This window comes from Daucus carota, chromosome 8 (genome assembly GCF_001625215.2).
Source record: "Daucus carota subsp. sativus chromosome 8, DH1 v3.0, whole genome shotgun sequence".
Classification (NCBI taxonomy): domain Eukaryota; kingdom Viridiplantae; phylum Streptophyta; class Magnoliopsida; order Apiales; family Apiaceae; genus Daucus; species Daucus carota.
The window spans coordinates 12,142,002-12,157,440 of record NC_030388.2 but is presented as its reverse complement, the minus strand read 5'-3'; the positions used below and the strand labels follow the sequence as shown (position 1 = coordinate 12,157,440).

Genomic DNA, 15,439 nt, shown 5'->3' with positions numbered 1-15,439 from the left:
GAGGAGATGAGGGACGGCTGTGTATGCATAATAGTGGCGGTGATAGCTGTTGTTTGGGCTGCTCTTAATCAAAGTTGAGGCGGGGTCGACTGTTGGTAGCCGGAGGCCAGCAGTCGAAGCGGGGGACTCCATGGCCGTGTGTAGGAGATGATGGAGGTTGGTGGCTGTATAAAAGAGGCTGATGTCAGGTGTTATAACTACAGAGGGTGATGCTTACTATGTTTGAGTGATGTTTTGCATTATTGTTCTTGTTACAATGATCTTTTTGAAAGATGACTTGTTCCAGTTAATGTTTTTAACGGAGTTAACGAGAATGACTGATATGCAAGTTTTTAAATACTTCATTAGTTGACTATGAGCTTTTTTAACAACATGACCAAACTGCAAGTTTTTAACTAGCTTTGTTATGAATTAGCCATTTAACCCTTTATAATTTAACCTTTTTTTGATAAAAATGGGTATCATGAACATAATATGACCTTCAATAATTAAATAAAAGAAATTTTAATTTTTTATATGTAATTTGATATGCAAAAAAATATTTTTGTATATTATTTTTAAAAAAATTTGAATAAAAATGTAGATACATATTTGTATTTACATATTATATTTCAAAACATTCTTTCTAAATAAAAATATAGATGTTAAATTTATATTTATAAAAAAATTTGAAAAATAATATGTAGAAGAATATTTTTTGGGTTAAATAGCTAATTCATAACTGAGCTGGTTAAAAACTTGCGGTTTGGTCATGTTGTTGAAAAAACTTTCAAACACGTAACTTTGTTTCATATAATTTTCAATCGAACTATTATGCTAACAGAAACTTACACGAACGTTAAAAATCATTGACTTTTGACGTTTTCCGTTAGTTTATCCGTTAACCTGACCCGACCCAATCCTATTTACCCGTTTCTCCGCTTTTATCTAGAAGTACCAAACACTCAGCTTCAATTCCTTCAAAACTCTGCTGCAGCTAGAACTTGGGTCCGAGATAATGTTCAAAATTACATTCCAGGAGCTATCTAACAACTCCTCAAGGTGATCTTCAGGATGCACTGTTCACAGCACCGAATGTGGTCGTAACAGATCTGGTTAATAATGGTCAGTACAGGAACCTATTTGATGCATTGTTGGATACTTTGTATTTTGGCCACCACTTGCTTCAAGGGTTAGATAAAATTTTGAACATAAAGGGGCGGAAAGAGCTTCCTGGGAGAAAGAAAATATCAGCACAATCAACTCCGTTTTGAGAAAAATGATAAAATTTTGAACATAAAGGGGCGGAAAGAGCTTCCTGGGAGAAAGAAAATATCAGCACAATCAACTCCGTTTTGAGAAAAAACTGATATTAAATAGTTCCCATCTTTTGTTCCAGCTTGTAAGCTCAAAGATCCAACGTGATTATGCATGTATGCACTCCACAGTCCACATAACCAAAACCAAGAAACCAAATGCAGATGAGAGGACTTATTATCGGAGAGGCTGCCAATTAAGCAACAGGGGGTGATGCTAATTATATTTGGGATGATGTTTTTGAATTATTGTTCTTGTTCTAGTGATCTTTTTGCAAGGCTACTTATTTCCGTTAATGTTTTTAACAGAGCTCACGGGAGTTACTGATATGAAAGTTTTTAAATACTTCATTAGTTGACTGTGAGCTTTTTCAACAACATGACCAAACTGCAAGTTTTTAACGAGCTCAGTTATGAATTTGCTATTTAACCCATATTTTTTTATATACCTCAAACTAGAGAAAAAAACGCGCTCCGCGCGATCTAAAACTTATGTTATGTAATTTTGTTTTTAAAAAATTGTTATTAACAATTTTTTAATTTTTTTAAAAAATAATAAATAAATCTGTAAATTGTCTTAAAAACAAACCTTGTAAGATAACATTGATAGGTACAAAATACTCGCGATTACAAAATAATTCAACCAATAAGCTTGTTAGAGCGGTATCATTCTTAATTGAGTATATGAACCTAAGTACGAAGTACCTAACATAGTCGGTGATAATATTGATAACTCATGTACTCAAACGAGGCTCACAAGTCACACAAACCTAGAAACATAGCCAACACCTAAACATAGCCTACACTTAACTTGATACTCAAACTTCTACTTTGTGACGATTGCATGTAAAATATTGGAATCTTGACTGAAAATTAGCCTACATTTATGTTGTGGCTATTGGCATTGGGAGCGTATAGAAGCACCAAATTCTTGCTCAAAACTACATTCCATTCTATTCCTCCTGTCCTAAGAGCAAGTCCAATAGGTTACTTATATGAGCTCCTAAACTCACATTTAGGTAATGAACCAAAGAAAACCACTCCAACACTCTCCTAGTGAGCTCCTAAATCACTAGCACATGCTCCAATATGCTAGTCATTACTTATTTTTAAGTAACCCTTAGCCATTACCTATATATTATTTATGAATAAAAAAATCACCTCTCTCCTTCTTTCTTTGTCTTTTCCCTCTCTTTTTCATTCTCTCTCCCAAATTTATTATTAAAATAATCTTAGGAGAACAAATATAGGGATTTCTATTGGAGTTGACACTAAAAGTAGATTACTTAAATCACTAAGACTCACTAAGATCTATTATTTTATATTATTAATAAGTAATGAGATAGGTAACCTGTTGGACTTGCTCTAAGTCCCCAGCAGTAAGTATGTAACCAAAATAACCTCATAACCTTGAGTATTATGTTCCTGAATCTGCATTACATTTGAGAGACATTCATATTGTAAGCTTCATTTGCACACTCTCAAGAGCAATTCAAGAAGATGCGCTGCACCATAAAATTGTTATGACCTAATAGCCTACCCGCTCACAAAGTGCTCCTAATCTTCCAACCGCCAATCTTCCATCACATCGGGTTACAACAGTTGTCCCAACCTTTAACAATCATAAACAAGAAGCATCAACATACACTATAGAGAAGCAGAGAACCAACACATATAATGACTATTTGCATTCATTTTCAGTGCTTTCACCTGCATTCATTTCTAGCATTCTTCAGAGTAGTTTACAATAAAAAAATAATACATTTGCAGTCAAAAAAACTTTTTAGACATGCAGAGATATCATTTGCAGCAACATAAGCTGGCTCCCCAAATTACATAGGCAGTTTAAGTTTTGCCTATAATCAAGGAAACAAAAATTTGTTCATTCTACAAATATCGCATAAGTTTTAATAGAAAAAAATTAGAAGATCCTTAAATACTTGGTATCGCTTAATAAAAAAACAGGATCCACCTTTAATTTTTGATCCGATCAATATTTCTTCGGACAAAAAGCTGTACGTGGGTACTTCAAGATGTTACGGTGCGTGACCCTTGGGCATCCTGCCAGTGATATCATAACCATGGTCCATGGCATGGACAAAATCACCCACTAAAATCACACCCTAAAATCACCTGCATTCGTTAGCCATTCTGGATTCTTAACCCTGACATCATCTTCTTGTGGTCATGAAGACTGTTCACGTCTGAACCAGAAGCGAACTGATGATAGTTCAAGCGAAAAACATGCGCCTGCGGACATATGTCATAACCCATTGCAGGTCTCTGGCATTCTCTTTTGTGAGCGTTTTGCTGCCCCCAAAGGCCTGAGAAGGTGGGAAATATGTAAAACAACAGCAGCACTCATATTTTCGACCACTCTCGCCATTTTCAGTTTCCTTCATTACTTTCTCTGCACTTGTTCCCAGAGCCTGCCTGTCCAATAACTTCCATGCTGTCTCATCCATTGAAGCTGGCTTCTTCTCTTCTAACGGTTCATGTAGCTTTTTCTGATATAGATAATCTTCTATCTGCATCTTCCAGAACCCAAAATCTCTTCCATCAAATTTGTCGATCTTTATTTTCCCATCTTCTGCCATCGCTCCCACTCGCCTGAAAAACCTCTTTGGGATCTGATTGGACGTTGAAAGATGTAAGGTACATTCCTGGACTGAAGAAGATGTTGATATCTGTGGGTCAGTTAGACAAGGAAGGGTATCGATTTACTTTCGGAGACGGACAATGGAAGGTTATAAAGGGGAATCTTGTTGTTGCTCGCGGAGAGAAAAAGGGGACGTTGTATATTGTTGAACAATCTAGCTGTGAAGTGAATTCAGTTGCAGATGAGATTGGTTCTTCGAGTTTGTGGCACCAAAGGCTTGGGCATATGAGTGAAAAGGGTATGAAGTTGTTAGCTTCCACGGGGAAGATTCCAGAGCTGAAGAATGTGGAAGTTGGTTTCTGCGAGCCATGTGTTCTTGGAAAACAGAAACGGGTTACTTTTGCAAAATCAGGGAGGACACCCAAGACGGAGAAGTTAGAGCTGATTCATACGGATGTATATGGCCCAACAAGTGGTATCAGAGCCGATGGTTAAGAAGTTGATCCTGGGGTTGCGGGCTGTAATTGTGTGATGTGGGCTCTCTAGAACTGCGATCGGAGGTCTTGGACGGCTTGTGTCGAAAGTCTTTCCGACAAAGGTGGTCGGACGGCGTGTCCCGCAAGATGAGGAACTGATGAGTAGCGGCGGTATAAGAGTCACAAGATTGGTGGTTCTTGGATTGAGGGGAGATTGTTGAGTGGGTTCAACCCAAGTCCCACATCGGAAAGATAAAGAAGATTTATCTTGAATATAAGCAGCCAAAGAATTCCATTAGTATGAGGCCTTTTGGGAGGTGCCCAAAAACAAATCCGTGCGGGCTAGGCCCAAAGCGGACAATATCGTACTATTGTGGAGTTAGGCTCGCTTAGCTGGCCCAACAAGTGGTATCAGAGCGAGGTTGGAACGGTCCGTAACAATCTCAAGTGGGCTCCAGAATGGGCCTAGGAAGAGGCAGAAGGGCTACCCAGAATGGGCTAAGGATGAGGCAGGTGGGCCTTCTAGTTTGTAGAATAGTTTGGGCCTAGAGGGAGCCAGATAGCCAGACGGACTTCCAGTATGGGTTAAGTGGGAGCCCGATCACATACCAGGAGGCAGAATTCGACAGATGTCGAGCCCGATGTGTGAAGGGGGAGATTGTTAGGAGTTGTCCCACATCGGTTGTGGGAGGGGCATAAAGCTAGAATATAAGCAGCCAGAACAACTCCAATAGTATGAGGCCTTTTGGGAGGAGCCCGAAAGCAAATCCGTGCCGGCTTGGCCACGGCCCAGAGCGGACAATATCATACTAATGCGGAGTTAATGGGTGTTGCGCGGTCCAACAGTTTCGATAGTGTCCAAATCTTGATCACCACCGAATTCCTGGCCAGTCTAATACCCTTTTCTTTAAGCAGTTTGGGGGGACCAAGGGCAACTTAGAGAATGATTCTGAGCAAAACTCTGATGATTGTACAATAATCGGAAAATATACATAACTATGTACCTCTTGATCTTTCAGGATCTCATATTCCTCAATGTTATCTTTATAACAGAGGTCGAATTATCTTTTTTTATGATTGGCTGAGAAATTTGCATTTTTCAATGAATCCAAAGGATCTGAATATGTAGTAGTGTGTGCGAATGACACTAAAAAGAGTCCTAAATATCAAGAAGATGCACAAGCAACTGAAAACGCACCAAACAATCAGAACTATACTCAGTTTTTTTGCATTTTATTTCGAGTTACAAATAGTGTAGATATATATCATCCAAACTTTGATTTGATGTGAAGAGTCAAAACTAACTGATTATTGAATTAAAGAAGGGACACCGAAAAGATACAGAAGTAATAAGCGATCATTTGATCATTCTTTATCTCTATATTTGTCAGCTTTATAAAATGATTTAATTATTAAATTCAGAAATTCTAGAAAATGAGAGAATTTGAATGAAAGATTATGAAGCATGCCACCTCACCCTATGAGGAACCTCCTTTATATAAATATAAAGATTACATGTAAGAAGTCAAAGCGACTCTGTAAATTAGAGCAGAGGAAGTATATTTTTGGACAAACACGAGCATTCACTTGATTGCAGATTGGAAAATAAATAGTCCATTCATAATAGAGACGAACGAATTGCATGAAAAAAAAAAATAGATTGTTTTTTGGAGGGACGACTAAAAAAGAAAAAAAAACGAAAAGAAAAAACGTCTATGACAAGGACAAATAAAAAAGATTAAAATACATCATCATCCGGACATCTATTTTAGGGATGAGCATAGAGATAGTAATTTGTAACCCTAGCCTAGAACTTTTAGTAACCCAAAATCGAAATCAACCAAATAAATTAATGCTCGTCTTCTAATGAATAAATATAAACGATATTTATAATTTAGAATAAAATGTAATAATATATATTTTATTTATAATTTTTAGAATTAATATAAATATAAATTATAATTTTGAAGCAACTTAAATTATAATGAAAATTTTTGACGAAACTTCTCATGAAAACGGGCAAAAATAACTTAATTTTTATGAAACTTCTAATAAAATCTGTTGACTATTCTGTACACATATGTACACATTTCACAAGTCTTTTATGTATAAATATATTCACATTTGACAGCTCTTTTTAAAATTTAATAACTCTGTCAACACTTTTTATTTATCATGGCAACAATGTCGAACAACTCTTCAATTTGACATAGAAATCATGTTTGTGATTGTGATTTAAGAGCTCGAATTTTCATTTTCTGAAACTCAAATAATCCTGATCGAAGGTGTTAACTCGGTTTTGATGGTGTAAGTGAAAATATTGTTAAAATTTTATTTGATCTTTACATGCATATAACTAATGTTCGCATGATAAATTTGTGATATGATACATGTAGTTGTTTGGAGTGGCATGGTGACGACTGACGAGCCCACAGACATGTATGCAAATAAGTCGTTTATATAATGAGGAGGTGTATTTGCAGTATACATTGGAAGTGTTTGAAAGAAGAATAAAAGAAATATTTCATTTATTGTTCATGTATATTTTAAAGAAATTTATTATGATGCCGCCGAAAAACGGGGCTTATGGACTATTTCATCCATCTATATGAGATAATTGCATATCGCACCCCCTAACTATCGTTCAAAAACGATATTGTACCTCGAAATATTTCATTTATTGTTCATGTATACTTTTTTGATGATTTTTTTTAAAATTTTTGTTTAATTAAGCTATCCCCAAGTCAAAATGATTTTACATATCAATTTTTTTGTTTAATTAAAGTGTATATATATATAATAAATATCACATAATATTTTTTATACAATGAGGCCGTTTGTATGAGTTTAAAATAAGTGATTCTTGATTAAGATAAAAAACTGAAGTAAAAGTCAGAAGAAAGTTAAGATTTATAAGTGATTAAAGTATTGAAAAAAAAGGTAGAAACTTTCAGATAAAAATTAACATTTGTAACTTTTAAAACATATTTTTGTTTTTTTCCGCACAAATAGATGAAAAAAAATAGAAGTCAATTTCTTTGAAAAGGAAATACTCCTGCTCTTTAGGGGTGTGCACGGTTAAGTTCGGTTCGGTTATTTGATAAAACCGTTACCAAACCATATGCATCGGTTCGGTTCGGTTTCTACTTATTAACTGTAACCGAACCGTACAAAACGGTTTTTTTCGGTTCGGTTAACCGTTATCGGTTTCGGTTTTTTTTATTTATAAACCATAATAATTAATCATTTAATATTGTGATATATTGTTATTAGAATTTTGCAAATGTCATCTAAGCATAACAAAAGAGTTTAAAATTTAAATGTTAGGCTTGCAAATCAAACATCAAATTTCAGTAGCCCCTTTCAAGTCAGTGGATGAATCTTTAGGAAGAGTGTCACGATTTTGTTGTTCTTCAGTTGATTCCATCTAAAATACAAGAAGCATGAATTATAAGTACACATAATATGTAATCAAAATCAATTGCAATCATTCAGCCTAAAGACAAGAAAGATTTATTAAAGAAAGATGTGTACCTTGAATTAGTTATTGAAGCCTGAAGGTGAGAGCTGCCAACTGAGAACTTGAGAAAAGAAAAAGAGGCGGCCAGGCGGGTGAATGAGCTAGATTAGGGATTTAGAAATTAGGGTGAGTATATTGTATATGTCTGTTGTTTGTACGCGTACACATATTATTTTTTATATATATATAAAATTAAAAATTATTAATAAAATATATTTTCGGGTCGGTTTTTCGGGTCGGTTTCTGGGTCAATACCGAAACCGAAACCAAACCGCTCCATCGGTTCGGTTCGATTACGGTTTTTTTTCGGTTTTTCCGGTTACGGTTTTTTTCGGTACGGTTTTTCGGATCGGTTTCGGTTTTTCGGTTTTATTTTGCACACCCCTCTGCTCTTGACCAAACATGCACAATGTTTCGATTCTAATTGAGAATACTGAAATCGAAACCTAGCAATAAATTGAAAAGTAAGAATTGCAATAAAATCCCAAAAACAAAGCCAACAGAGTCGTCCTTTAACTCAATCACAGCACCGTATTCTGCATTCACAATTAATGTACCACCTCTTTTATGTACGACTTCATAGTATTTTTTATTCGTTTTCAACACTCCGCAACATTTATGCAACTATCCTTACATAACCCCCGCCAATACGCACAACACTCCCCCCACAGTCCCCAAAAAACCCTCTTCATCTTCTCCGAGCCCCCAAAAACCCTTTTCAAATCCACCCAAAATGCATCTCGACAAGGGCTCTGAGGTTGAGGTGACAAGCGACGACGACGGGTTCAGAGGGGTTTGGTATGTGGGTAAAATAGTGCAGCCCCCGAGGAAATCGGACGATGGTTTTGTTGAGGTTGAGTATAATGAGTTGGTTTCCGAGGAGGATGAGTCTAAGAAGCTGTGTGAGAGAGTGCATGTTTCACTGGTTAGGCCATTGCCTCCGGTTAAGATTGGTGAAGATGATGTTTTTGAGGTGGATGATGTTGTTGATGTGTTTCATAATGATGGGTGGTGGGTTGGTGTGGTTGAAGAGGTTGTGGGGGAAGATGAGTTTAAGGTCTTGTTTGATGATCCTCCTGATAGGTTGAGTGTCAAGAGGCAGGATGTGAGGCTTCATCTTGATTGGGTTGAGGGTAAATGGGAAAAGCCACAGAAAAAGAACAGCAAGAACAAGAAAGAGGTTTTTGTTTTTTCCTTCTTGGGTTTGCATTTTTTTTGTTTATAAGTTTGGTCATGAGAAATTGGTTTTTTTTTTGTATGTGTTGTGTTTGTTAAGAATGCTTTATTTTGTGTGGATTTAAGTTGATGGAATATGGTGAAAATGAGATGCTCTTTCATGGTTGAAAACTTGATATATGCTGATATCAACTGGGGAATTGTGTATGTGCGTGTATTGAAATGAAATAGTCTGTGGAGAGCACAAATAAACAACTTGTATGCTGTTTATTCATTCTGTTTTGCTGATCTTTTTTTTTTAGGGATTTGGTGTACACTGTGAGCAGTGTTCTGAAAATCAGATTACTAGTTTGAGAAATACGTGCTGATTGTCAGTGCTTTGTTTCTGAACTTCATATTTTACCGTTTAGGTTGAGGATAACTTTCCCGTCTTTCCAAATTGTGTATAATGTAACATAAGGCCACTCTCTCTAATTTTTTTATAACGGCTGCAACATTTTTATATTAAGAACATTGCATATTAATCTTGTAGAATTCCAGTAGACTTGCTATGCTCTCTAATCACCCTGGGAATGCTAAGAGACAGAATGGAAGTGGTAAAAAACAGCAGCCGGGAAAAAGTGGTGCTTCCACCGGTATGCTCGTTTTACTAGAGAAGCTATTTGTCAACTATCCTCACTTCATATAACTTTGAATGATGATGCAGAGAAGGATACCTGCGTAACTGATGAAACTATCAATAAAGAATGTAATGCAGAAGAAGTTGATATGTCGGTTAAAGCACTAAAAGGCGTGCCCACAAAGAATTGTGAGACCCCTCCCAAGAAAGAGAAAAAAAAATTTATGGATCAGGTAATGAGTTTGACACCTGTAAGTAGTTCATTTTTTATTTTCATGATCACTATAATGTGTGTATGCGTGGCAAACCCCTGTTAAAAATGTTTGAATCGTGTGTATATAAATTTGTTTGTGTGTGTGTGAGTGTGTGACTATATGTAGTCATTAAGGCCATCTCCAACCCATGACAAATAGTGTAACTTTTACACTATTTTAGTATCAAAATCACATCATTCATAAAATGCATTCCAACCTATTGACGCTATAATATGCACTAAAAGGAACCTTTCTATGATGTGAAGGGAACAAATTTGTTTTGTTGACAAAAACAAGAGGATTGTTGGAATTATGAAAGACACCAAATTTGGTGTAAAGATTACACCCAAGGAAAATGCTAGGTACCCCAAAAAGTGTTTTCGAATTCCCCCCCTCCCAAATCTAGTTGGCAATGTATGATTGGTTCCATTCACACTAATAATAATAATGGGACATAAACCACCCAATTAAAATTATCCATCTGTCTGCCACGTCATTTGGAAAAAAAATTGGGAACAGAATTTGGGGCACGTAGCATTACTCTTCCACCAATTGTACTTTTGACACCAAATTTGGCGTCACACTATCAATTTGGTGTAAGTTTGACACCATGTAAGTGTCGAATTGGAGTTGGTTTTACACTATAATAGCGTTATAATGCTGGGATGGAGTTGCTCAAGTTGGTGGAGAATGGTTATTGGTTAATATCTGGATGGTTAGTATAACTGGGAAGAATTGATCACCCTGTGAGGGGGTTGAGATGAGAAGATTTGGATATTTGATGCATTGTTGTTATTTATAAGTGAAGTTATAAGTGTTAGCTGAAGTAAACAACTTGTATGATGTTTCTTTGATCTGTTTTGCCTATTTCCCTTTTCCTGGGAATTGGTGAACAATTACCTTTAGGTGTTTGTCTGCTACTTAAGAAACTAGCACATATCTCTATGTCAAATTATCAGATAAATAAAACCAGCAGTTTTTTGCTCTCCTTTTCAGTGTGTTACCTTAAGCATCAAATCACTGGTTCAAAACATTGTGTAACAATTGGCATTGCTAAATTTTTAGACTTTAATTATTAGATACAAGGTTAAAGATAACATCTCCTCCTAAGTTTCATGACTAGATCAACATTACCGTCTTATTTTCAATTTTTATATGCATTCATTATGTAACATATGGTCTGATGTCAGCCTCTCTGATATGTTCGTTAATGGCTGACCATTTTCATTTTTCTTATAAGGTCTGCACCCTTGTTCTATTACCCTTTGCGCTTCTTTTTCATAGGCTCAAGTCAAGTTTGAGAACTTGAATTTAGAATCTTGCAGGATTCCAGTAGACCTGCTATGCTCTCAGATCACTTTAGATATGCTAGAAGACAAAAAACAGCTAAGAAACAGGCAGGAAAAAGTTGTACTTCTACCGGTAAGCATTTACTACTAGATAATAAATTGTTAATCATCTGTCACTTTATGTAACTGTGATGTTGATACAGAGAAGAAGGATACCAGCTTGAATACTGAAATTTTAGAGACAGATCATAATGCAGAAAATGTTAAAGAAGTAAATGGTGTCTCTGCAAAAAATTGTGAGACCCCTCCAAAGAAAGACCAGAAGAACAAAAGCATGGATCAGGAACTGCATACTGTTGATGTGAGTAATGAGTTTGAGTTGACTGGATGAGTGATATTTTGTATATTCATAATCCACTATCTAGTTAGTATTCTAGACGTGTGTGTGTATATATATGTCTTCCGATATGATAAAACTCCCTAAAAATAAATAAATCCTTGTAGTATTATTAACACAGGAATATGGTACACCGAGGTATGTAAAGTGAATCCCACTATAGATTCTCCTTTTCAGATGGGTTAATAATGGCGATTCAAAGTTATATTGGCACCAAGCTGTTTTACCTGTAAAGTGATGCTCATTAAGATTCCAGCTCAGTAGGTAACTCTGATTTGAGACATTCCTGAACAAGGCTTTTGACTAGGGAATTGGTGATTAAAGTTTTGTATTGTAACCTTTTCAGACCTAATTTTTGAACTAATAGAATGAAAGGATTTTGGTTTATGGAATGTTTCTATGATATGCTCTGCCTATATCATGTTACACATAAACAACATTTGATGTCATTGTTCAGGGATTGGTAAAATTGAATCAACATTACTTAGCATTTTATGTCACTTGGAACCAAGAAAATCGTTGAATGTATTCTGACAAATCTAAACTCAAAACTGTCTACTCTGCTACCACAATGAAAATGGGCATTTGAATCTAAAAACTAGTTGTCCTCCTGAGAAACATCATGTTCACTGTTCAGTAAGGGGCTTAATTGCATTGCTTCATTATTTTTCTTTTAATCTAATTAGAGGATCATTTGATGTGCATTACCTTTTCTGCATCTACAAAGTTATAAAGAATGTTATGTAGATGTCTGCAACTGTTGCTTGTGCATGTCATCACAGAAATTTTTAATTTTATGTTTTACAATGCCAACTGCCATAAGAGATGAACCAGAAATAGTTAGCTTGTGTTGTAGTAGACTTATTCTCCTTATGTTACTTTTATTAATGTGTTGCTCTTTACACCCAGAGCACTAATGGATCAACTCAAGGGGATGTCAGTTCGAAGAGAAAAAGAGGGAAACAAATAGGTTCAGTGATTGATCTGTTACCATTATATATAAATACACTTATAAAATAGAATTTAGAATTTCATCAAAAAAATGTTTTAAAAAATTATTATTCAGGCAAAGGAAGCATGGGAGGTATAAGATCATTGCGGAAAAGGATCATGGAAGAATCATGTGTAAATGATGAAGCTGAAATGAATGCAGTTGGCGACTGTCAAACGCAGACAGAACTTAAAGATAAATCCAACGGAAATCATTTTCAGCCCTCTTGCAATGACAGTATGAAGGCTACAGCTGATAAGAAGAATACAAGTGGCATTCATAGGCACAGTGACTCTCTCAGCGAAACAACAATTGTTCCATTTCCTGAAGACCAGGCTAATAAAACAATTCCAAGTAAAAGAGTCAAGCGGCCCAAGAATAAACTGCCAACTGAGAATGAAGGGATGTGCAAATTGGTGGAGAGTAAGTCTCAATGTTAAATCATGTGCTGGAATGTATTTTGTAGTGTCTGACATGTTCAGATTGCAGTCTAATTAGTATTTTGCAAATTTACTTGTTTTATCCACTTTTAAATTGCTAGAAGATCATTACGGAAGACCATGGACCAATAATAATCTGGTTGTGTCCAGTTTTTTATTTCATTATATCGCAGATTTTAGTCGAACTCGGGATTTGTTGATAAACAAGGCACATGGTTAATATACTTTTATCTCAAGCTAAGAAGCAGAGTTCATGTCTAGGTTTGCTGACCCTTGTCCAAAGGTCTTTACCCCTAGTAGAGGCACTTTCAGAAAATACAGTAGCTTTTAATGAAATTTTTTTGTCTCTTTTGTAGTTGTTAAATTAGTGTGAATTATTTCTAAGCTTGCCACGTACATGAATATAAGCTGTGTTACTTGTGTATCCTAGTGTTTTTGCAGTGCTGCTACCCTCCAAGTTTTTCATTACTCTTGTTGTGTGAGTATCAGTTCTATTAGTCTGTCAAGAATTGTTACTTATTGGCATAAAATTCATTACGTAGTGTGTTGACATGTGTGTCAAAATATATGATACTTTTTTGCACCGGAAATACTTGTTTGGTGAACCTAAATATTTGGACCTGCGTCTGCTTTTGAAATTCAATACATATTTTTTAAGCATAAATAGAGTGCATTTATGATAATTAGGCAAGAATTTTCATTTTTGCTGGTCAGGTTTTTATGCAAGTTGGCTGATACTGTCATTTTTGCTCTGCAGAATGCCAGAATGCATCACAAGGAAATATTTCTTTGCCTGAAATTAATCATGTGAAAGATGTTGATATGCTGATGGATAGAAATCACGGTGATGTAAGTGGTGATCAAGTGAGCAACACTACATTGCAGGTAGACAAACCATCTCCAACAGGTTCAGATGCTTCAAGTGAGCAACTCTAGTTTCCATCTTTCTGATTTGTGTTTCTCTATTCGGGAGTTGTGCTATTATGACAATGAAATAGTAACTTGTGTTATCATCTATAGAAACCTTGCCTAGTCAAAGCCAATGTGTTAATGCAAATAGCAAGCTAGATGATTTTGGAACTACTCCAGTTGCCACACATGATAAAGCAGATAACACAGATGGTCCAAGTAAGCTAACTACTTTAATTTCAATTGTTATAATATTTCAATATATGATTTTTTTTTCTCATTGCAAACTGTCCTTTTTTGTTCTTTATCGTGTAAGCAGCACTGTCATCAGTTCCAGGAGATTCAACCTTAAAAAATTTCAAGCAAGCTGATAAAAATAGTGAACTTGCAACTTCTGCCACTGTAAGCATTGATAATATGGAGAACTGTGAGAATTTACCATTTATCAAGTGTTCACCACTTTGGAAAACTATCGAGTCTATGGAAATATATAAGAAGATTCAACAGAAGCCACACTTTTCTCCTCTGATAAAAAGGCCAGAAGAAACTCGTGAAGGATTGGCTATTGCTCATATGGTAAATTTTTCCAATCTAGTAGAGAGAATCACAAAGCTGCAGTTCTCTGATCCTATTACTGTCATTGAAAGTATTGTGGGAGCTCTTGATGAGTTGGAATCTAATGGGTTTGATGTCGAGTTCATTCGAGCTTGTTTGACCCAGTTATTGTCGAAGAAGCAAACTGGAGAGGAGCTTCACAAGGAGTGTCGAGATATTGAAAATGAGATATCAGATACTCTTAATGAGAAAGAAAAAGTTGATGAAGAAATCACCCAGTTGAACCAGCGAATGAATGAACTTGCAGCAAAGCTTGGAGATGCTGTAACCAGGAAGGAGATGAAGGAAAGGGTGATCTCGACATTGAAATCAAAGCTGGCAAGTAAAGATGTTCAGGGCCTGCAGCTTGAATTTCAAAATATAGTTAGTTCCTTTCTTTAAGGGCTTATTTATAGGTGATCCCAGTAGATCCTTGGCAATTCATTATCTAGTGGTGGTTGCCTATTTTCCACTTGAATGAAAATGAAGAATAGCTGTGTTATTTAGTAGAGGAAGGCACTTTATTAGTTTTAGAACTCATGGGATCTATAAATGATAAGATATCTATTACCTTATGTCTTGACTGGAATCTGTAGGTTCGTTCTCTCTCTTACAAAAAAAAAAATCTCGTATCTGGCTTTAGTACCTTGTGTTTTGGTTATATATAAAAGGCGATTTGGATAATTCATGCCCCCCCGTTTTGGCTGTGGAAACCTGGCAGAACAAAGCAAACCATTTTGATCATGATGATATATTAGTTTCCTCGAGTTTTTTTCCTGTTATATAACTTTTTTTTTCCTTTGATATATAGTTTCCTCGATTTTTTTTTCCTGTTATATATATTTTTTCCTTTTATATAAACTAGCTCTTCTTGCCCGCG

The 15,439-nt window shown here is 35.8% G+C and overlaps 1 protein-coding gene across 2 annotated transcripts; it reads left to right on the top strand.

The window, feature by feature from the left end:
- Positions 1-8,416: 8,416 nt before the first annotated feature.
- Positions 8,417-15,134, top strand: LOC108197427 (DUF724 domain-containing protein 3). Of its 2 annotated transcripts, none has more exons than XM_017365043.2 (10): positions 8,417-9,070; positions 9,599-9,701; positions 9,773-9,918; positions 11,265-11,361; positions 11,474-11,589; positions 12,535-12,595; positions 12,692-13,039; positions 13,814-13,978; positions 14,077-14,184; positions 14,285-15,134. In XM_017365043.2, the coding sequence occupies exons 1-10, from the start codon at positions 8,624-8,626 to the stop codon at positions 14,959-14,961; spliced, it is 2,268 nt and encodes a 755-aa protein (XP_017220532.1). In that variant the 5' UTR covers positions 8,417-8,623; the 3' UTR covers positions 14,962-15,134. The 2 variants fall into 2 exon arrangements, with proteins under 2 accessions (XP_017220532.1, XP_017220531.1); XM_017365042.2 differs by having other exon boundaries at positions 11,432-11,589.
- The last annotated feature ends 305 nt before the right edge of the window (positions 15,135-15,439 follow it).